The sequence below is a fragment of the Hemibagrus wyckioides genome, linkage group LG10 (genome assembly GCF_019097595.1).
Source record: "Hemibagrus wyckioides isolate EC202008001 linkage group LG10, SWU_Hwy_1.0, whole genome shotgun sequence".
NCBI classification, from domain to species: Eukaryota; Metazoa; Chordata; class Actinopteri; order Siluriformes; family Bagridae; genus Hemibagrus; species Hemibagrus wyckioides.
Window position 1 is genome coordinate 16,491,882 of NC_080719.1, and position 23,763 is coordinate 16,515,644.

At 39.2% G+C, this 23,763-nt stretch overlaps 1 protein-coding gene across 4 annotated transcripts in view; it reads right to left on the reverse strand.

Annotated features, from left to right (window-relative positions):
* celf5a (cugbp, Elav-like family member 5a) overlaps positions 1 to 18,561 on the reverse strand; it is a 182,974-nt gene extending 164,413 nt beyond the window's left edge. Inside the window, exons 1-2 of one of the 4 annotated variants that reach the window (XM_058401743.1) lie at positions 17,750 to 18,159; positions 7,567 to 7,649 (exon numbers count right to left, since the gene is read on the reverse strand). In XM_058401743.1, coding sequence (XP_058257726.1) covers positions 7,567 to 7,649; positions 17,750 to 18,140 — 474 coding nt within the window. In that variant the 5' untranslated portion in view covers positions 18,141 to 18,159. Of the gene's footprint in view, positions 1 to 7,566; positions 7,650 to 17,749 lie in introns of all 4 variants that reach the window. The other 3 variants (XM_058401742.1, XM_058401740.1, XM_058401741.1) reach the window with 3 other exon arrangements.
* Positions 18,562 to 23,763: the final 5,202 nt, after the last annotated feature.

Sequence of the window (23,763 nt, forward strand, 5' to 3'; positions counted from 1 at the left end):
AAAGATATCTGTTTGAAAAAGAGCTAGCGTCATAGTACATATTATACCACAACACTACTGAATTCTTATCTTTTATTGGCCAGAATGTGTTGGTTAATTAGGTCATATGCGTATAGTTTCATATGGACCAGATATATGGTTCCATTTAAATATAAAGCATCATTTTATTCCTTACACACCGCTGGAATGAATAATATTAAAACAACATGTCTAACAAGGAACATCTACATGTACAGCCTCAAGCAATCCTAAATAAAGTCATTTTCAAAATACAGAAAGGATTGTACAAAAGTGTCACTCATTTGAACAGCCTTACTAATCTAGTCATACCGAGTTCCTTGCCATAGCCGATGTCAATCAAAAATAATGAGACATTTCTTGTGCAAACACTATACCCAAAGCAGGATTTCTGACCTAGGATACTTGGCAAGTTTCTAGAGGCGCTGGCCACCAGGGGGTCGTCGGCAAGCATAGATTTGTAGTGAATGATTGGCCATTAAGTCTCACACATGTTTCATTGAGCATGCACCAATCAATGTTAAGTCACAAACCTGATATAAATTCAGAGTGTTATTGGAGAGCAGCACTGTAAGCAATGAGTCAGGTCCAACTGTATTAACTGGAGCTACAAACACATAGATAACCATAAACCCTCACTAAGTGTATCAATGGAAAGAGGATTTAAATAGATGAAAATAAATGCTAGAGCATGTTGCACTAAAATGGGCCAAAGAAGACTCAACTTTCTGTCAAAGCCAGAGCTTGTTAAATAGCTGGATTTCGATGATTTGATGAATGAGTTTGTGAGAAGAAAAGCAAGAATGAAAGAATGTCAGTCGCCTAAGAGAAGAATGCTTTCTCTGTATTACTAAGGCTAATCAAACATTCTTAATCAAACTCTAGTGTATTAATGAATGCATTTATTTTGCACGTGTAGGATTGCGAGGTGAGGAGGTCAAGGCAATGTGGAATGGTTCATGTGTAGTCCCTGATGCAGGATATTGGAGATAATGCTTTCTCGTATTCTTTATTTTCTATTCATTAAAGTTATTCAATACATGTCTGATTAGTTTCAATTATATTACATTGACTCTCTCGTTCTGTCTTTCCATGTCCTCATCACACTCTCTCGCTCTTAGTCATGGACAGAGGGGGTACATGTCAAAGCTGATTAGCTTTACACCTCACCATGTCTTAAGTGTGCCCTTCATCCCCAAACAGAATGACACAACCTTCCACAGTCTCTCCATCTGTCTATTTTAGTCTTCCACCATCGGCCACGGCTTCCAAGAACCTGGCCGTAATTTGTCTTGCCTTCTCTCTTCTCCTCTGCTCTCTCAGCCTCCATTATGGTGCTGGCTGGAGCGCACCTGCATTCACGGACCTGCCGGGGGACATGAAGATGGATTGGCAGAAAGAGGAAGTGGGCCTTGGCTGGCCCATCAGCGGCCCTCATTCAGCCAGACTCCCTCAGACGGGACCCCAAGAGGGAGACAGTGATGTGCCATCAAGCATGGAGTACAACCACTAACCTAACCCAGATCACACAGTCACATGACTCAATTCCACAGACACTCATGCCCCGTCTACAGCCATAACCTGAAATAGACTAAAGAGGCTAAAAATAAGAAACATTAATAGTTCTTTTTTTCCGAACCTGTGCTGCCTGAGGAAAAAAACACTCTTGCCAGAAAAGTGGCTCACAAGGGGCTGTGTTTGGTGCACCACTAAATATTTTATATATGTCCTTTAATTTTCCATTTTTAAAGAGGGGAGGGGAAAAGTGCTGCTGAACTCGAGGGATTTCCTGGGACCATTTTAGGCCACAGATGTCCAAATGTGTCTTCTTTTTTTTTTTTACACAGAGATATGAAGAAAGTTTAGGAAAGCCTTTGCATTTATAAAAATATTGTTGTGTTGCATTTTTAGAATCAAGATCAACACTAGTGCTTTGCTAAGCACTTTAAAAGGGGCAGATAATAAAATATGTGTGGGTTAAAAAGGATAATAATAAATAGGAAAGGATGGTCCATGTCTACATTTTAAAAAGGAGAGGATAGAACTGGCAAAGGAGAACTTGGGTGACGTTAGGGTATTTTTTCTGCTTCAAGGTTTTTAAAGCTCACCAGCCCAACCTGAAACACACACACAGATCTCCATCATAACAGCATCCTGTCAGTCTCACAGCTCTGTGAATGTTATATTCTTTTACTCTGATATGACAGCAATGAAGGGGTTTTTTTTATGGGAATTGGCTGCATTTACTACAAACCTTAACCGCAAACATGGCTGCAGCAGAACCAAACGCTTCAGTGACAAGGAAATATTAAATGAATCCCTGTAGATCATTCATGCAGTACAAATCATCCAACGATGTTCAGTCCTAAAAGAAAACACGAGGTTTTCAGGGTTTGGGTTTGTGTGTAGCATCTCATGTTCTTGAGATTGCACCTTTCACACAACTTCAAAAAGGTAAAGGAAAGACATTGCAGCTCAGTGTGAAAATTGTGTGCTGACAATAGTGTCAAAAATGGCATTGGCTGAACACTGCAGGACAAATACAGAAAGCACACATTTATTCAGCGTTTCATTTAGTGATGATTTTTACCATCTCATGGCACTTTGATCATTCCGTTTAAACTAAAGATGTCAGGATATGAGGGATTATATTAAATTTATCTTATAGAAAGTGATAATAATTATTATTATTATTACTTCTATTATTATTATTACATGTCTTAGGTAAGCATTTTATCCTGGTCAGGGTTGTGGTGGGGGATCCGGGGCCTATTCCAGGAATACTGGGTATGTGCGGGAATACACCCTGAATGGGGTACAATGTACACACACACACACACACAGATTCACATACACATACTTATGTTCCTAGAGGCAATTTAGCACAGCCAATCAAAGAAACTGGAGAACCTGAACAAAACCCACACAGATACAAGGAGAACATGTGAAACTCCACAGGCAGACAGCAACCCGAGCTCAGGATCGAAGCAGAGACCCTGGAGCTTTGAGGCAGCATTATTACCCTCTGCCTCGCCATACTGCTGGTGCTCTTACCACCATTTCAGTTCTAAAATTACATAAACGAATATGAGTCCCTTAAATGTGAATGATTACAGGGTTACACTTACTTTCAATTAATAGCAAGAGCTATTTTTACCTATATAGTTATTCTAATATGTATATAGGTATTTCTAAATAGCCCCGTCATTTTGAGGCACGTTTCGTGTAGAGACAGCAGCGTTTCTTTACATTACAGCTCTAAAGCATACTGGTTTAGACATTTGCAGAGAATATGTGATAATAGGAATTGCACTCAGGTGTGAAAAGCACAAACAATTAAAGAGCATGCAAATACACACACACACACACACAAATGCAGCTTTACAACCACTCAAATTACTATTTAGCTGAAAACCATAAGGATAATAATTGATCATCTATCAGATTAGGTCTAATAAGTAGATTTAGAATTACAAGTTGAATTCTGCAAATTTGTCATATATGGTTCTGTTGTATTTTATGACGTCTACGAATCTAAGGACTGTCTACATCATACAAACGTACATTCACTCAGACATGCAGCACACACCCCTGCACAAACACACACACACACACACTGACAAACAACAGATCAATGCAGTTAGTGCTGGCTGATCATGACAGGCTACCATGTATACATGTTGATGTTATTGCCTCATCTCGCACTCCTCGGAGGACAGTGATAAGACTTTGAGCTATAGAAACAGACAGCTGTCAGAACGTCTTCCTCTCCTCAACCAAACTGCCAACACCGTCCTCCTCTTCCTCCCACTCGGCCTTCAGGGCTCTTTCTGAAACAACCACACGCTCTCGCTTCAGCAAGCAGCTGTGCTGTAGCGACACGCCGTTCACGTCTGTGCCCATGCCATGCTGAGTGCATCTATATCTTAGAGTTTCAGCGCCTCGTTTTGTCTACTCGAGTAGCGAATGTAACGGTGATGGGGTGAGCGCCGCTGCATTGTGTTTAAAAAAAAAAACTTTTGCAGCTTCCAAAACAATTCTGCTCTCCAGTGCAAAGGAGAAAAACATGTTGTATGTAAACTGAAATGGTAAAAATGACTAATTGTATTTTTGTCATTCTAACAATATGCGTGGGAATGTAAATGAGGAGGAATTAACACCACAAAGTAGAGGCACATCTGTACTACAGCACTTTGGATCTATTTGAGGACACAATTATCACAATTACCTTGCTTTTTTTTTCTGTGGCTGAATCCCAAATTGCATATACAATTTGTTGGGTGTACAAAGTCAGTTCTGTTATAACTTTTGTACAAAGCATATGAAAAAAAGATGGTGGGTGTCCAGCTATAGGTAGAATATTTGTACAAAAGTACAAATGCCATAAAAAAATCCTTTTTCATACATTTTTTTTAGTAAATCTCTGTGTTTCAGTATTAATTGTTCTTATTTTCACCTCAAATTGTTTTTTATTATTTACCTCACATTTCTTTTTTAGTAGTATAAAACTGAAAAAATTGCTGCATATCTACTGGTGTACTTAAATCACTGCATCTCACAATATGCAACAAATTTCTATTTATTATTATTATCATTATTATCATAATTATTTTTCTATGATCTTGCCTGTGCATGGATTTGATCTATGGCCTATGCATGAGTGAATATGTAGGGCTGATGTGTCAGCTACACAAAAAACAATATCCCTCTATCATCTGTTCTATTAGATTACATTACATTATATTATATCCACTTATATCCTATCCTGTTCTATCCTATCAATTGAATTCTCTCAGATACTATCCTAAACAAAACTAATCAAATGATATCATTCATCATTACATTCCATCTTAACCTATCCTATCATATCCTATCCTATCCCACTGCATCCCATCCTATTCCATTCCATCGTACATTATCTTATCCTATCCTATCTTATCCCATCCCATGACATTCCATTCCATCCCATCCTGTCCTACCATACCTTATCTTATCTTATACTATCCAATCCAATGTCAATCCATTACATTTTAACCCATCCCATCGTATTACACCTTATCCTGCCCTATCCAATCCCATTCCATTGCATGCCATTCCATCCCAACCTATTCCATCCTATCATACATTATCCTATCTTTCCCATTTCATCCCATTCCAACCTACTGTACCTTATATTGTCCTAACCCACCTCATTCCATTCCATCCTCTCATACCTTATCCCATTCCATCCCAATCCAACCTGTCATACCTTATTCTAGTACAACCCATCATACCTCCATCCCATCCTGTCTTATCCAGTCCTTTAGTAACTGGTACGTAGTGGATGTGATCACAAATAGAGAACATATGTACTGCTCCATAAATCCATAAATATTTGTTTGTTAAAAAAGCACAGAGAATTTCTCTGTTTAGAAAATCTGCTGAAACAAACAACAGTCTATATCAGAACCATCCAAATAAAATGAGGTAACTGTTTTAAAAGGCACAAGGCTACTTTAAGATTAGCTGACGCAATGATGTTTGCAGAAACAATGCTAATCAATGCTAAATAAATAATTCTATAATAATGTTAACATTATTAAATTGATTATGTTAACAAAATCAGCTCTGGTACCGAGACTGTGTTGTTTTAAAAGCTTCCTTGTCATGAAAGTTAACTGCTTGTAAAACTGGCATGTAAATTCAATAAACACTGCACCATTGTTAAAACTGGCAAATAAAAGTTTAGACCAGACTGATGACTACCTCTCAAGTTATTTCACTGTGTAAAAGTTGGGAAAGAGTTAATAACAAAGGGTAGGCGTAAATAAGTCGTAACTCCTCTCTTGGGGAATTCAAGTTTACATGAATTACACTGAAGCCTTTGGCAAACTGCATATCAAGCAGGATTTTGCAAAACAAACAACTGGCATATCTACTTACCATCAGCACACAGCAGCAGGGGATGCTGCTGAAAGATTTAAAGTCAGCCTGGTCAGGGGACAGAGTGTGCAGATATAGTGGAACATGCACACACACACACACACACATACACACACACACACACCCCACACACACACACAAATTTCAATTTGCCTCTCCTCTCTCCGCTTTCTTTCACTCGCTCTCACTCTCTCTCTCTCTCTCTCTCTCTCTCACTCTCACTTTCTTTCTCTCTTTCTCTCTCTCACTCTCACTTTCTTTCTCTCCTTCTCTCTCTCACTCTCACTTTCTTTCTCTCTTTCTCTCTCTCTCTATTTCACCGTCCCACATGAGGACACAAATATTTGTAGTATAGTTAATTCAAGGGCACCAGTAATACAGCAATCTTCTGGATGTATATTCATCTTCGTAGCTTTTTGCTTGACTTGTTCTCTAGGTCTGGGTGTTTGTCCATATTGAGTTCAGTTTGATTTATTTGTATAGCGCTTTTAACAATGTAAATTGTTAAGAATAAAAATGACAAAGTTTAAGCTTAAATTAATATTTATTCCTAATGAGCAAGCCTGAGGCAATGGTTGTAAGGAAAAACTCCCTGAGATGATATGATATGATCTGAGGAAGACACCTTGTGAGGAACCAGGCTCAGAACTCATCCTCATTTGATTTACACTGGATGGTAAATAATGTCCTTTCTTCATCTGTTTAATGTCAAGTGGACCTATGCAACCAAGAGGTCCTGTGCAACTAATAGTTCAATCCTGACATCTCTAATTTGTTTCATGTAGATTTTTAAGTCCTCAGTAGCCAGCTGCTTAAACAGCCTCTCTCTCTCTTAAATGTACAAAAGTATTCATCTCCATATACTGTGTAATACTGGTAGCTGTTCAACCCTGACTGACGGCCCCTGAGGTTGGCATGTGGGTGCAATTAGTGTCTGAACTACAAGCGGGCCAGCCTTAAATCAATTATTAGTAGAATCTTCTCTTTTTTTTTAATGCTGTGCTTTGCATGCTTGTTGCGACCACCAAGACGTCCCTTGGCATTCTTGAACAAATTTATTTTTATTATTCAAATGCCCTTTAACACAAAAGTCATTCAGGCTTGGAAGATTTGAAGGGATAAAAGAGATGCTGTTTTGAGGACCTGCCAGAGTAGTTCACATTGCTGTATCTCTCTCTTTAATGTGCCCCCTTACAGCTATTTCACAGAAATGTGTGTCTCTGTGGCTCATGTATCCTCCTGCTTCTTTATGAAGCGGTCCTGTTCTGCCACAATGCTGGACAGGACGCAGACTGGTCTATTTTCACTCCTGTGCAACTGGCCAACAATAACTACCCAGGCTTTTTTCATAAATAGAGTAATTTAAAGGAAAAATTGAAAGAACAAATGAATTGACATTTGCTGTCACTGGCTCTCCTAAGCCTGTGCACTGAAAGCATCTGATCAATTTCTTGGCATATCCCCTACGGCAGAGGCACGATGAAACGGCTCTGAGCCTGATCTTAAAAGGCTGGGCTTATTGATTTATTTCCCATTGGTTTCTTTCTAAAAACATGCAGCTTTGGCTTTGACTGGATATGGGGGCCCTCCTGAAGGAGCAGCTGTTGGCTAGCAACAAAAACTCACCCCTGGCAGCGTCTTCTGTTCGTGGAGGGCGTTCTGGGCTTTGATGGCTGACTCGCGGGCGCAGTAGGTGAGGAACGCACAACCTGTGAGACAAAGCAATCAGGGAGACAAATCGACCAGTCAGCGCAGGCTTTGTTTAAACACTCAATGGCAACACAGGACATGACCATTATTGCATTTTATGATCCAAATAACCACAGACAAGAGGTAGAAATGAATAATCCATGAGTGTGATAAGGATCAGTGCTGAATACAAAACAAAACAAAAATGTCTCACAAAAAAAAAAAATATGTTGATTATTTCACGTGTCTTTTGAGCAGTTGCTTATTCTGGTTTATTGTCCGTGCTGAAAATTTGAGCTGGCACAAAGCATGCACATTCCTTACAATGACAGGGCAGGAGCTGCTGCGAGGAGTCCCAGAAGACTGGTTAAATACACACAGCCCCTCTTCTAATATGGAGGAGACTGTCTCATCTGTTCTTCACTGAACGCATGTGTGTGTGTGTGTGTGTGTGTGTCGTAGCTCCTGCCTGAGCTCTATAGATCAGCCTGCCGTCACTGTCCAAGCCACCCACATCTCAGCTGGGTGGGATAAACTCTGACTGCTCCTGACAGAGAGATGGTGCAAAAGGGAAGGCCTTGGGGGGCGTGAAAATATGCAGACAGTGGGGGAGGACAGGAGAGAAAATCTCATAGCCCCAGGGCTTCCAGAACACACTGTGAGACACGCACACTCGTATATACACATGCATGCGCACAAGCACTGCCAAATGAGGGGCATTCACTAAGGCAAAGCAGTCTGAGCGAAACACAGCACTAGGAAGTACGGCATCATTAATGTGCCCTTGCTCTATGACAGTGACAGTAAACACGCTATAATGGTGCACCTGTGCCAGTGCCAGTCGATGCTTTGCCAGGGTTAAGCTGCTTCACTGGCAGCTTACAAACCCCTCAGTGGGGATCACACTTTTATAGGTGTGAAAGTGACTGCTATAAAATGGATCTGCGCTCTTTGCTCTTATCCTTTTTTTGGCATGTAAATGTATACTCTGGAGACTGGAGAGTTTCAGAGTAGCTCCTTTGCATATATTAATGTGGAGAGTTTCTTTATTTATTAAGCCACCAAACACTTCAGTGACTGCTGTTAATTTGACATCTACCCAAAATAATGAAGCATGTTACAACAAAATGTATGTGACTAGCCACAAGCAGACCCATAATATTTTTAATCAATATTGCAAAAATGTGTCATAGCAAAAAAAAAAAAAAAAAAATAGTAAAAATGTAGAGATGAGTTGATGAGAAGTCTACAGGAACTCATATAACCACTCTGTGCAACTGTGGCGTACTGAAAAGCATCTCAGAATGCATAACACATTGAACCTTGAAGCAGGTGGGCAGGGCATTTCTGCTTACAGGTCTATGGTTATGTCCACGGCCATATAGATAAAATAGAGCCATGAGGTTTATTTTAAAAGTGCAGTGTGCTGTAAACTTCTCACCCTCTCACCTGACGAACTTCTAAAAAATTTCCATGCAGCTCAAACAAGCCGTATCAGTAGGACTAGGAGCTCGGCTTGCTCCAAACGCTGCCCTAACATAACGATTCCCAATAGCAAACAAACAACTGCACAAATTGTGGACTTTTGCCCATTTCATCGTCTTACTAAGCCAGCATTCCTTGTGATCACATCAAAGCGTTGTTAAGTCTATAAAGCTCCAACCAAGGCCACGTTCCCTGACCCCCAGTTTGAAAGGAATGTTTTGCATCGTGCAATTATGGTACTCCTAAATTGAATGCATTTGCAGAGGCGGAAAACACTGCGTGTCTGGAGCAAATTAACTGCTGCAATAACATTAGCAAAAAAGAAAAAAAGAAAAAAAAAAGAGAAAGAAAAGAAAAAAAATAAAGAATAAATATGTGAAAGGCTAAGAAATACAATCTCAATTTAAAAGTGTTTCTCTGTGCTTTAATGTATGGTGTAATACGCATTTGCAGCCCACAGGCACTGGCTCTAACAACTTCATAATTGGAATCCAAACATGTACAAATTACCAGCAAGCTGTTGCATACCAAGTGAGGATTTTTTTTTTTTTGGCTGCATGATGAAATTATACGAAATGCAACATAAAAGAACCCTGCTGACATAGCAGCAAGTGGTGGTGGGGGGAAGAAAAAAAATATAACAGGGACAGTGTAAGTAAATGATCTGCCACGGTGTTTGATAATCACATCTTTCTACATTTGGTGCTTATGCAATGTGAACAATGCTGGCATGTACAGAATGCTGTCATTTCTAATAAGAAGCCGCATATACTATAGGCCTGGTGTGCACACTGTTCTAAGCAAGACTCCAGGGATGACTGGAGCTTCATGGAGCGACATGGTAGAGATTAAGCAGGCTGAATGGAGGCTGCTTTTCTGCCTCTCCGCCACTGACAGCATCCATTTGCTGCCTTATTTACAGACGGTTTATCGGAACACCAGGGCTAGTGCAGCTGCCGCTGTACTGGGATTCTCGAATGCTTCACCACTTCGGGCCCTAAGCTGTGAGGTGCCCATTAAATGTTGATGTCTTAGGGATAAATCTGCTTCTCAATGATTCAATCCGTCTTCTCCTAGCCTAATCACTTTGCAAGCCTCCTCTCCATCAGTTCTGCTTCCTTCTCTTCTCTGTTAAAAAAAAAAAAAAGAATAGCCTGGGTTTCTCATCACAGTGTAGTTAGCTCCTAAGTAGTGGGCCAAGGTCTGATGCACTGAACATAAAGTCTCATCAGGTCCTTACTTTGAATGCACAGATCTTAAAACGTGCTCTACATAATGAGCACCACCACCACCACTACTACTACCACCACCTACACCACTACAAGGGTTTGATTCTCTACAACACAATCAGCCTAACTGTTCCGACAACAGCATTGTCCCTGCCCAAGCCTAATTAGCTTGTAATGAGTTTTGTAATATAGGCAGTACTCTAGCGTAACCTGTAAAGCTTAATTAAGGCAGGCACCTTTAAGTGTGCCCAACATCCATGCTCCTTGTATAGCTGAGAGTCAGTCGGCCTGGAGCACAAAACTCATCTTAGCCCTAACAGGCTGCTTTATTACACATGCATGGACTGATAGTTTCATGCTGGTTCGAGCCCTAACAGACTGCGATGATGGACCTGATGCTTAAGAGTGACCCTGGCAGGGTGGAAGAAAGAGCGGGCATCTCTGTTAGCTTTCGAATCAATCAGCAACTATAGTAATTACTCCCTGTGCTATTTTCAACTTTCAAGTTTTCCACTAAGCATGTAGCATTTTATTTTAACTGATGCCTGGAACATTGTTGCCAAGAGTCAGTACTGTTTCAGCTGAGTCATTATTTCAGGTCAAAGACACAGTTAAGAGAGTGTGAGTCACTGGTGCTTGAGTTAAGTTTAAGTGACTGCGACTGAGTGAGTCTGAGGCTGAGTAAATAATTAATTAAATAAATAAATAAATAAATAAATAGTCCCCTCTAATTACATATTGCATTACTTGAATAGACTGATATAAAAATAAAACTGTTCAGTAAAAAAAAAAAAGCTGCAATCAATAATGCAAAGTGGAATATAATATAATCTAGCATTTACATTACTTCTAATTCATCTGGATGATTTGCTTTTGCATACTACTGTGTAATCTTATACTGTCTGAATAAAGGTACAAAAATAGGAACATATACATCTCTAAGTACTTATTTTAAAAAAAATAATAATCCAAGGCGTTTCTTTACATGCAGCAGTAAAAGCCTAGTTATTAATTATTAATTAAGTGTATCAAGCAATATAGCTTTAAGTGCTGGTGATTACTGGAGCATAACACGTCTTTTATTAAAACTTGTGGAATTAAAATATGACAATAATGATCTTGCTTGCCAACAGTTTTCATAAGGCGTTTATTTATGCACAGAATATCTCGAAACAAAATGCGAATGTTGAGGTTCTCACGAGGGTATATCTTCTGTACCTTTAGCGCATATCCCGTTACATGTTAATGTGAATATAGTTGAGGCATTTAAGGCAATTAATTGGTCCTTAAAGGCCAATGCTGTACCTTTAATTAGCTTGTAGAGTACTAGTTAACTTTTCCAGGTAATAGATACAGACTGAAGGTATAAAAGATCCCACATCCCAGTGAGAAGGAATGGTACTGTTTAAAAAAAAAATTCTGAGAGGCTACCTGTTGCATTTTTTTTCTTTTCAATTAAATCAGCATAATGAATTTTTTTTATTAATTCTCCTCAGTTTTTCTATTATTTCCTTTTCAAATCTATTCTATTATTTTATATTCTAATTTTTAGCTTTTAATTCCTTTATTTCCTTCTAACATTTGGGAGCAGAATCTAAAAAAAAATGGGTTTTCTTTTATACTGTATTTTATATCTGTCCCACAACATATAAATTTGAACATATTTATAAGATTCAGCTCTGTATTTTATATTCATATAAGTAAATGTCCACTGAGTTAATGTACCTGATGTACCTTAAGCTCCTTAGCTAAAGTAACCAAGAAGCACTGCAAGAGCATAACAAAGGATGAAAGCTCATACTGTGAGAAAGGGGAAAAAAAGGTTTTATTATAATAGCACTTTGATTTCAGAGCTACTAATGCATACCACTCAGGCCTGGGTCATTTCAGGAAGTCTTAGTGATCCGGCATCATTCTAACAAGTGAAATTACCAAAGATGCCTCCAACCAGGGCAAGGCAGCAGCGCTAACAAAAAGAAAAAGCAACACGGAGAATGCTGGCAGGTCATCAGACATACAGAGTCTGACTGATGCTATGCAGCGAGGAAAAGAGGGCTATGGAAGAACAAAGAGAAAATGAAACGGCAGCCATAGACGGCGCATCCATCCTCTTTCCCCCCACCCCACCTGACCCCACCCCTTCTTCTGTCTCTTTTGTTTCCAGCACTCTGTCTCTCTCTCTTCTCTGCTCTCTCTGTCCACCCCAACACCCCCCACCCTTTGAACACCCCCCACCCCCGTCTCTCTTTCTCTCTTTTCCTCCCTTACGCTCTGCTTCCCTTCATTTCCACGGCACAGGAGCAGTCTTTGGGGGAAGGCTGGCAGCAGAGTGGTGATGTCATGCCAGCAGTGCAGCGATGGCAGCTTAACCTATTTTCGGAAATACCACAGATTTCTATTTTTAGCGCTGCTGAGCAGTGTTCCTTTCAAACTCATCCCTGATGGGTGACACAAAGAACACTAATAGTATTCCTCTCTTCCTTTCTGTTATCATTCATCTTCTTCTTTCGTGGCATTTAATAATTATGTTAGTAATAAGTAGACTAAAACAACACCATTCCAGTCTGGGATGATGTTCTTAACTTTACCTTAAGTGTTAGGTGGAAAACTTCATCTTGTAACGCGTCCGTTTCTGTAGTTCCGTCAGCATTTCGCAGCTGTGATCATGCCGCACATCTGGCCGGTCTGCCCCTAACGCCTTTACTTCATATTTAATCCCTTTGTTTTCCTTTGTGCCTTGCTGAAGCTGCCACTGCGAGTCGTCACTCCATCAGGCACCTTCACATTAAAGACGCCGTTTGTTTTCTATGGCTTTGACAATCACTCCATCTCTCTCAGTCTGTTCATCTGCTGTGCTTAGCCTCCTGCCTACCTTTCATTTCCCTCCTGTCCAGTTCGGAGAAACAGACGTGAGAGAGGAAGTGAGATGACGGGTGTTTCAGTGTTTACAGATTTCTGGCTCATATAACAAGTCTTCCATCACAACCATCACCAAGCAGAACTGATCAGTATTATTTTCTTCTTGCTTTCCCTAAAAAGTCAGAGATTCTGAAGTTTCAGGCAGAGTTGTTGTTGTTGTTGTTTTTTTAATTTGCAAGTGTCTGGGAAGATAAAACGGATTTCTCAGCACACTTGCGTCTCTCTTGATCATAGAGTTTCTCTCGACTGAGTTCTCATGCATCAGCTCAAAACTGTGAGTGATTATCACAAGACGCTAAAGCAAAATCTAGGTGTTCGCAGTTTATTTTCCTCCCGTGAATGAACGGAAGACAACATTAATATTGGTCAGTGTTTCGTAACCTTCTTTTCATGTCGTTTGTCATTTCGACGCCTCTTTCAGAAAACTCTCAAAACAGAATCAGTGGATGCTTTCAGCAGTCTGCAAATTTGTCACTGCTTATTTCCCTCCTATATAATGAACTGAAGAAAGAAAAAAAAAACACTGTGAAGTTGTTAAAGGACAGGAAATGTCATTTCCTGCAGAATATGTGCATGAACGCATATTCATCTATGCCTCTGTTGATAGAAAAATATTTCACTGTAGTTGCCATGACAATATTAAGCATGGGTAGAAGGAAGCTGTTGGCATCAAACTAGCAAACTGATGAGAAGTGAATTTGTCTGAGCAAAACGTACCATCATTTCATTTGTTCATGTAACCACTGCTTAAGTGTAGCTTACTGAGCAAATGCTCAAATGTAAAATACAGAGAAGGGTTTTGGGGAGGTCACAACAGGCAGGTTCAACAGCCACTTACAAAACGGACTGCACTTTATTTCGAAAATTTCCCAAGGTCTACAGAGAAATCGAAGGTTTCTAGAGAGATGAAACATATGTAACTTATAGACAACATACTCAGAAGCAAACATATCAAGTGGGTCCTTGAAACACGGCCCTTAAAAATGAGAACAGCATTATATAGCATAGTTTCTGGTCATAAGTCAGCTTTTAAAACAAACAATTTGCTCTAAATGTTTACATGTTCTCAGTTCACATGCCCAAAGCTATGACTGCTGGTCAAGCAGATCTTTAAGAAGAAGAAAAACCCTTCAGGCTGCTGTCAAGGAAAAAGCTGTTTGGGTTTTTTTTTTTTTTTGGCTTTTTTTAAAAGCCTATTGCATAACACACCTATTTTTGGTTGTCGTGACTAGTTTTTATGTGTCATGCTTGTTTCATTGTAAAATTAATTCCATTGTAAAATCTGGCTGTCAAAATGTCACAATTGTCACAATTCTAATCCAAAATGTGTGAGTGGAAGAAAGAAAAAAAAAATTGATGAGCAGACAATACAGTGACATCTATGTGAAATTGCAGGAAATAGAGCGCCATGTTTGTCATGACGTTTTTAATGGGTAGTGTTGGGGTTGTGCTGTAAGATTATATCAATTTAATGTGCTGTGACAGAAAAAAAAGCATATTCACTAGATTTTCATCAATCTTGTGCTGTGACGAGGATAAAATATGGCTAATTTCTCAAGCGGTTATAGTTCGTATTATATTAAATTAAAGCTTAACTAAATAGTCGACTAGAAATCATGTTAGAATATTTCAGTGCAAGGTAGCTATTCTAATATTCTATGGCTATTCATTAGACAGGTGGAAGATGTACTGTAGATGACTGCAAAATAGATCCTGAAAAAGGTCCTAAATACTTCCTCCACCATGCTTCACAGATATTTTGGTGTTGACATGCAGTGTTTTGTATCACAAATCAAGTCGCAAATATGTAGTTTGTCCGTCAAACGTTATTGGAATATTTATCGAACTATTAAACTATCACTCCGGTTTAGTATTTTGTGTCTGCGCATCTTTTACCTGTCCACTGTTTGTTGTTTCAGTGTGCAGTAATGGTGCTGAATTTCCTGGCGTCTGTACCGTCCCTGATGCACGTCTTTGTAACTTCCTGACACACGTCTTTAGAAATCCTTTAGCACTCTTTTCAGTCTTAAGGGCTTCAAGAACAATTTTCGGAAGTCTTCTGAAGTATCTTTTGATTACGTCACTTTGCAGTCTAACAGAATTTTGTTGTAAAGAGCACGTATCAGAAAGCTGCATTTTTTTTTCCTTACGGGAGTGCAGTCCAAACCCACACTCAGATTGATTGGAACTTCTGACTTCAATTAACCTCTTCTCAAGAGGTAATTATCCTAGTTTCACACACTTTTCTAATAATGGCCTTAACTTTTTAAGGCATTGTTCAATAATGATGAAGTAATTTAAAATTGAGTGGATTGAGTTTGTTATATTCTGAGGGTAAGGCTAATGTCACATACATACAGGATAATTCTATACTTTGAAATTATTCACAAACTCTATTACAAAGGATGATAAACTCTTTCACTTACTCACACACACACAGAACATCTATATAAGGTCATTTCTATTATTATCATCAGTCTGTATGGTGCATAAATTCTCTGAATCCAAGTGTTTATCATGCAACCCACTTACATGAGACGGGGTTAAAAAATAATGCTGCCATTTTAGTAGATTATTACTTTGATTTATTGTGAAGAGCTTTCCAGAAACATTTCAACAGCAGTTATAAAGACATCAGGACTACGATCCCAATGACATTAATGCTAATATTTCACTCCAGCACTTATGATCATTTTCAATGACAATAACTATTCTCCATGCACATGAACACTGCTGTCTTTGTCATAAAAAAAAACCAGAATGAAGAATGTGGTCAAATGCATCTGAACAGCGTGCAGCCACAGATGTACCATATTTCTGTTGAATCTTGAGAAATTCAGCATTTATCAGCATTTATAATCTGCTACATTCAAAAGATCACATATTCCCATAATGGTTTGTTAAATATTAAATATCCAAACTTTAATTAAGTGCTAAGGGAGCATTACACTTTGAGCGATCAATCACTAAATATCGCAGGGACGAATGCTAATTATTAATACCAATATTTGCCCCGGGGCTAGCATTGAACAGCATTAGTAATATTAAATATTGCTGGTTACCGGAGCAGAGCACATTTTAATTGGGGAAAAGCAGGCCGTGTTAAGGGACATGACAGCTGATCCGAGGAACCGAGGCCTCAGACAATACCTAGAACCACTAATCTTCTTCAGTCAAGTCATTATGGTCATGCATTATTATCACGCCTAACAAACTAAAGCCGTGTTTTCCCGCGTGAATTAGCAGCCTGGCCTCCCCATCTGATCCCTTAAGTAAGAGTAAGTACTCTTAAATCATAAGTTAATTGCAAAAACACACGATTTAGAACAAAAGGTTAGAATAATTTTCAGAAACTGTAACTGTCCAAAATGGCTCTTATATTTGTGCATACATTTGTGCATATACATGTTTGCGTGTCAGGTATATGTACATATATATATATATACATATATATATATATATATATATATATATATATATATATATATATATATATATATATGCATGTATAATAGCTTCTGCAATCTCACCATGGCAGATGGCATAACTAACCATATGTCAATTTGTTACCTGACAGAAATGAAGACAGACTGTAAATAAATAGCAGATGAGTACATTTTCTTTCTCACATGTTCTCCATTTCTTATACTCTCTACTAGTACTGCACAGACACAAAAGTTAAACATTTGTGTCATACATACCAATAAAAACCTCGGAAACAGAACAACAACTCACTTTTGCTGAGGAAAGTGAACGCCACTTTCCGGCGCGTGAGTTTGTAGAGCACGAGCGCTCGTTCAACGCACCTGTCGTAGTAAAGCAAGATTCATTTTCATCATGGCTAACTTTATGTTTTCGAAACACTACGCCATTACTGGTCAGTCGTTAACATTTCAGATGAACGTGTCTTCCGTGGAGAAAGACAAAATGTTGGTTTAAAGAAAGCGGTTCTGTAGTACGCTGGCCTCATCCCAGTCTACATAAGATCTTATCATCATTCTGATATACAGCTGGCGAGGCAGCGATCAAATGAATAAATGGTGTTTTGTGAATGTAAAAGAATGGACTGACTAATAAAAAAAATACCACACTTTGACCCAGATCCGAAAAAGCGTCACACGAATAGAGTGAAATGATTGACAGAGTCTTTGTGTAGGATGCCCAGCGTCATCTTACACACGCGCTGTAAATCCCACAGGTACACTATAGACTGCACGTCAAAAACAATAACACGAGTGAATGGAAAAATTCTATACTCTTTTTTTTTCAAGGCAGAGGAAGAACACAATTTCTCGTGAATATTTACGGTTATAGGTGTTACATTATATTATTAACACCTGGAGAATCTGCCGACCCAATATCCCGTGCCACAGCTTTGATTGACATGTCTGTTGTACGACATTAACAGGTGTAAGCTTTTCCCTGGTTCGAGTTTTTTAGGCTATTGAACACTGCTGTCCGGGGAAAAGGGGCGAGTGACGCTTTACCTTTGTGCATGCCGGTGTATCGGTCCTTTAACACTGTTAGTTCGTGGATTTTCCCAAACTGTTCGAACAGTGGCTTCAGGTCTTTCTCCTCCAGGTTGCGCGGGATTTGCCCGATAAACAGTTTGATCGCGTCTTGGTCTTTCATGGTGCCGCTCTCCGGGTGGATGGAGATGGACTCGGTGCCGTTCATGGGTTCGGGAAGAACCTGGTGCTGGTAGGGGAGGAGGAGGAGGAAGAGGAGCGGCTGTGGGCTCGGTGCTGCCCCGGGGCCAGGCGCGAGCAGGCTGCACGGAACCGGAACCGGAGCGCGTGAGGGAGCAGGAGCGGGAACCGGAGCGGGAGCGGGACAGCGCTGCTGCCTTCCTGCCTCACGCGGAATGAATCTGGCCATCGCGAGCGCGGAGCAGACTGGATAGCAATAATGACAGCGCGCGCGCGCGCACGCACGCGCATACACTCGCACAAACACACATACGCGCACGCTCGCACACACACACACACACACACACGTACGAACAAACACACACACGCAGAGAGAGAGAGAGAGAGAGAGAGAGAGAGAGAGAGAAAACTCAGCTGGAAACCCGCGGTCTTTTTCGGGCCGACACACACACACACACAGATACCCACTGACACACACACACACACACACACTTACACAGACACCCACTAACACACACACACACACACACAAACACACACACACACACTCCAAGCAAAGCGGGTGAGGGGAGGCTGGAAGGAGCGCGTGGTTAGCTACACTCGAGCAACACCAAACGGTGATAAAGTGAAATCGCAAATGTTTTACTTTAAAGCTTTTACACCACAACATTGAATACGATGAGTGATGTAAAGTTTAAAACATGTTGACCAAAGTGCTTTACAGCTCTATATGTAATGTAACGTTGTCTATCTCCTCTGCTCTTGACAATAACATAAGCAGACGTGTATTTCATATTGTCTACACACACACACACACACACACCTATTGGCAAATTATACTGCCCAATCCACCTACCAGGATGTTTTTGGGACATCTGTGTAGACCAGAGAGCTTGGATATGTGGACATGGAGAGAGAGAAAGCATGTACAGAAACTCTACACAGATTGTAATCTGAGCTCAGGATATCTATGAAGCAATGCTATCCATTGTGCCACTGCACCACCTCATCACAAATATACAAATTTATTTTTATGTGTCATTGATATGTGTTCACATACCATCGTCCATCATGTCTCCATTCAAACCAATGGAGCAAAAGAAATCTCTAAACACATTAATTTTCCTTGAGTAACTACCATAAAAATGATTGTTTCCAAAGTTGACCATGATACATAAATCATTTCATGATGAAAAGAATTTATAGATATTTTTGTTCCTTAAAATGCAGTCAGAACAAATTAGCAAGATTTTGCATGTAGGTCATTGCTCTCTACTTTGTGTACTCTGCAACTCTTTCTTTTTTTTAAATCTATAATTGTTTTTCGTTTCTTATTTTCAAACATTTATGCTTTTTCTGCATACAGTAACCAACCAGAAAATCCATTTTCCCCCACTTCATGTTCTACCATACTGATAGGAAGTGGCATAGAGCTTCAATACACCAATCAATAACTCAATCAATCCTGGAAAATTGGCACTTTAAAAAGACATAATGCATTGTGGTTAACATTGTTCTGCATTGTAGTAGTACGTTTTCCTTTCTTTTGCTTGACATCATTGTGACTAAGGTCCAAAAAGACTAGAACATTTATAATGACTATGTTTGTATTCCTGGTGGTAAGGCTTTTTGACTGGAGAGTCAGTCACATTGAAGTTTGCTGGTATTAAAGCAGCCTTGAAGCAAGGTAGGGTATCTATATTTAGAGGTGTGTTTGATGGGGTGGAGAAAGGCAGAACTTCCACTCCATGGTTTATTGACCATCACCATTAGTATTTCACTTGGCTGAGAGACTGCGACAAGAGATCGATTGTGGTGGGACTGTTAGCACATTTCAGAGAAAGCTACATATAGTTTAGAGTGCTACAATTTGCTGCTGCTTATTAAGCAGACAAAGGGAATTGGAGAGACATAAAAACACCAACTTTCTCCTGATACTCTGGGGAGATTACATGTAGAAAGTGTTATCAAGCACAGCTGCTTGCAGAAGACACAAATTAAAGGTGTAAATGCACTTATTCACACAGGCACATACATCCAATATTTGTCAAAAGTACCAGATAAGTGTTAAACCTGTCAAAATGTTCCTTAAATTTTACTCTTGAAAGCAGCTTGGTATTCTCTAATACATTTTCATGACCTAACCACCTTCACCTAGACTTTTCGTTCACTTTAGTCTACTTCAAATCATCATAGCATGGTTTGCATTGGAGGATTCTCCAAGTCGGGTCATCTCCCGACGTTTCACTTTTTGCATTTCTAACTTTCTATAGGTGCAAATTTATGCATAACCTTTTAGAATTTCCTATAAGCTAAAGAAAACATCAACAATCACCTATCAGGGCTTTTCTGAAAGACATGACATTTAGCTCAAAATTAGTTTTTACGTTGATTTTTGTAGGGATGGAAGATGCTGACAGTGTGGGTTCATTTGAGCTACAAACCATCCATGTCCAGATAGATGATGCTGTGGAAATGAAATATAGTTGATAAGTTCTGTTTCAGCAACGCAGGCATAAACATCCCAATCATCATCATGAGAAGCCTGTGAAAATCCTAGTCATGGTGTTCAAAAGTACCCAGAGGGATACCGCACCCATCAAAACTATCTACATTGAGGAGTCCAGAATACTGAAAAAGTATAAAGCATGGCTGTGCCAGTATGGTATACTTACCAGGATACCTGCAGAATGCTAAGAATGTTAGGAAGATGACTGAATTCTTTGTTTTGACGTCACATGTCTTTATTTGCTTCCCGTAGGGTGCTAAGAGAGGAATGATAAAGTTGCAGTTACCATCACGTAGTTAAAGTTATCGTAGAACTCAACAGCCGAGGTAAACTCACAGTGTAACAAAATACAGAGTTTAATACAGGCTTAAATATTAGCTAAATATAGGTTTAAATTAGCTGGCCTCCTGGTGGTCCAGCAGCAGGATCCCGCGCTCTCATTGCCGCAGCCTGGGTTCGATTCCCAGGCAGGGCGCCACCCCAGCTGCTGAAGATTTGGTTCTCAGTGCCAGTCCCAAGCCTGGATAAAAATGGGAGAGTTGTGACAGGAAGGCCATCCGGTGTAAAAGCTGTGCCAAATCATGCAGGTTGATTGATCCACTACAAACAGTGGACCCTGCAAGTGTACGGGACAAATGCTAGAAAAGAAAATAGGTTTAATATTAGCTAAGTTCTACAAATATTAAACAGCTAAGGTAAAAGCTTGGGTTATTCTGGTGTTTGCATGTTAGCTTCTACTAATGCTATTATGTGCAACGAGTTAAAAAAAATGAAAACAACTGAATGGCAATTAGAAAATCTTATACATTACTGATCCATTTAATCAAGTATTAAGGGAGCTGGAAAATAACTGGCAAATATAACAGGTGAGTCTACTGGCTTGACCACCTCAACCTCTGTTATGGTAGCTGTTTAGACCAAGCTTAATGGAAATGTATCAAATTTGCACATAAGCCATATTCTATGCACACAAAAAATGGCAGCTGTCGATACATCTGGAGAGAAAGTTTACCAGAAAAAAAGAAAACTCACTAAGTATGAGGACCAGGTCAGTAAATGCAGATGTGTGTCAGCAGAGGTTTGTTGCTTTGTGGCAAGACCATTGTCACTTTTTTATATAACTCAGCAAGTATTTATCATTCAGAAAACTTTTATCCATAGCAGCTTATGACTGGGCTGAGCGGTGTTAAGGGTCTTGCTCACAGTCCTCACCACTGGGCCTCCACTGCCCTGAAGGTGAAAGGAAGTAAAGAGCCATGCACATTACCACTGAAGTAACAAAATGAGGCTCAAGGTGACTATAAATTAAGAAAGGAATGCCACTGGGGCTAAGATCATCTGGACACAAGCCAAAGTCTAATCCACAGTCTGGTGCCCTGTGCACAATGCTTATAGATGATTCCAGGAAGCTGAGATATGGCCAGAAACATCAAAAGTTTTATATGCATGGTAGTCTAAATGTTTGATTGGGATTGTGTACCCTATCTTTCTGTCTTCTGATATGGTTCACACTATCTCTCAATGTATTTAAGATGTTTACTAGTTTCAGATCCTTCTTAGTTGTGACTACAGTTTCTTGGAGTATTCGAAAAGCTTTTGAGTTTTGTCTTGTCCAGGGTGACTTTGCCAGACACGTCTATGATTGTGAAACAGCAAGAAAGCAACTTTTATTATTTTGCTGCTGTGGGAAAGAAATTAGTTCAGAACAGCAAATCTAGCTGGTAATAAAGCTTCAGTATGTAGTTTTCTATTTTGCGTTGGAACTGTGCGTGATTAAACTGCAAAACACTTTGTCACCACCAGAGGGAACTGGTAGTCAACTATATCGAATCCCTACATTTAAAAAATCAAAACAAACCAAATCTCACTTTGTAAGCTATGTAAGATTTGCATTCAGGTAAAAGCATAAATGCAAAAAACACTCATGGTCTGTATTTGATTGCAGAACGTTGTCTCTGGCAGCAGCTGGTCATCCAGAAAATATGTCCCTGAATTAATCAGAGACAAACTAAATTAATTGTCAAACTGTTTATTAAAGCTCCTCCATGACACTATTAAAGCATGGCAAGGGTATCCGCTAAATACCTGCACTGCATCTATACCTTATGTACAACAAAAAAAAGAAAAGAAAAAAGAAAATGGTAAGTTGGCATCACCTTATATCACCTTATTTACAGTGTGTGTACAGTGTTTAATTTGGGCTTAAATATTAGCTAAATATAGATTTAATATTAGCTAAATTATAGAAATATTAATCATATTTTAAAATAATAAAAGCTTGGGTTAGTCTGGTGTTTGTATGTTTTTACATTTACATTTCTGGCACTTGGCAGATGCCCTTATCCAGAGAGACTTACAATTCATTTCACTGTGCAATTGAGAGTTAAGGGTCTTACTCAGGGGCCCAGCAGTGGCCCCTTCAATCTCACAACCTTCCAATCAATAGCCCATCACCTTAACCACTAAGCTACCACATTAGCCTCTACTAATGCTATATAATCTACAATGAATTTTTATAGATGTAATGCAACTGAATGACAATTAGAAAATCTTTAACATTACTGATTTGTTTAATCAAGTAATAAGGGAGCTGGAAAATAATTGGCTAAAATAACAGCTATATAGAGAAGAACATGTGCTAGGCTAAATTATCATCATATAGCCCACTCTTTAGCCTTAGCCTTAGTAGAGTATACACCTCACAGTATAATAAAATATTGTAGTTTAGTAATATTAGTTATAAATTTTTCAAGTTATGGTGTAAATATAACTGAAGTGATCATGAGTTACAAGCCAGTTAGTTCCATGAGGTTCTTCACATCTTAAAAACAAGGACTTGACAGCTCTCTCACAGGTCTGGGATTTGAACGCCCATGGTTTTATCTAAATTTAAAAAAATGGAAATTTCCCCACTGTGGGACGAATAAAGGTTTATCCTATCTCAGGTTTATCTCATCTTATAGCACAAATTGAAACGAACTCCTGAGTTCTCATATGAACATTTCAGAGACTGTCCAATGGTCATCAATCAGTTTGTCAATGATATACTTGGCCTATAAGTCAATAACATCTGCATTCACTTTTTAAAGCCTAGTATATATTTGTTTGGGTATTTAGTTTGCGGATTGTTTAATTCTTTAAATTGTTGTAATCAGTAATTACTTGGATTACTTGGATTGTTTAATTTTTTTAGTTTCTTTAGCATTTTAACCATCCATAAAATGCTAAATTGCTCCGTTATAACAAGGTGCTTCTGACATTTTGTTCTTTCTGAGGTGAATGGTTCAAGCTGACCACACATCACTTTTCTTTTCTTTATCTCATGGTGTCCATCATTTTCATT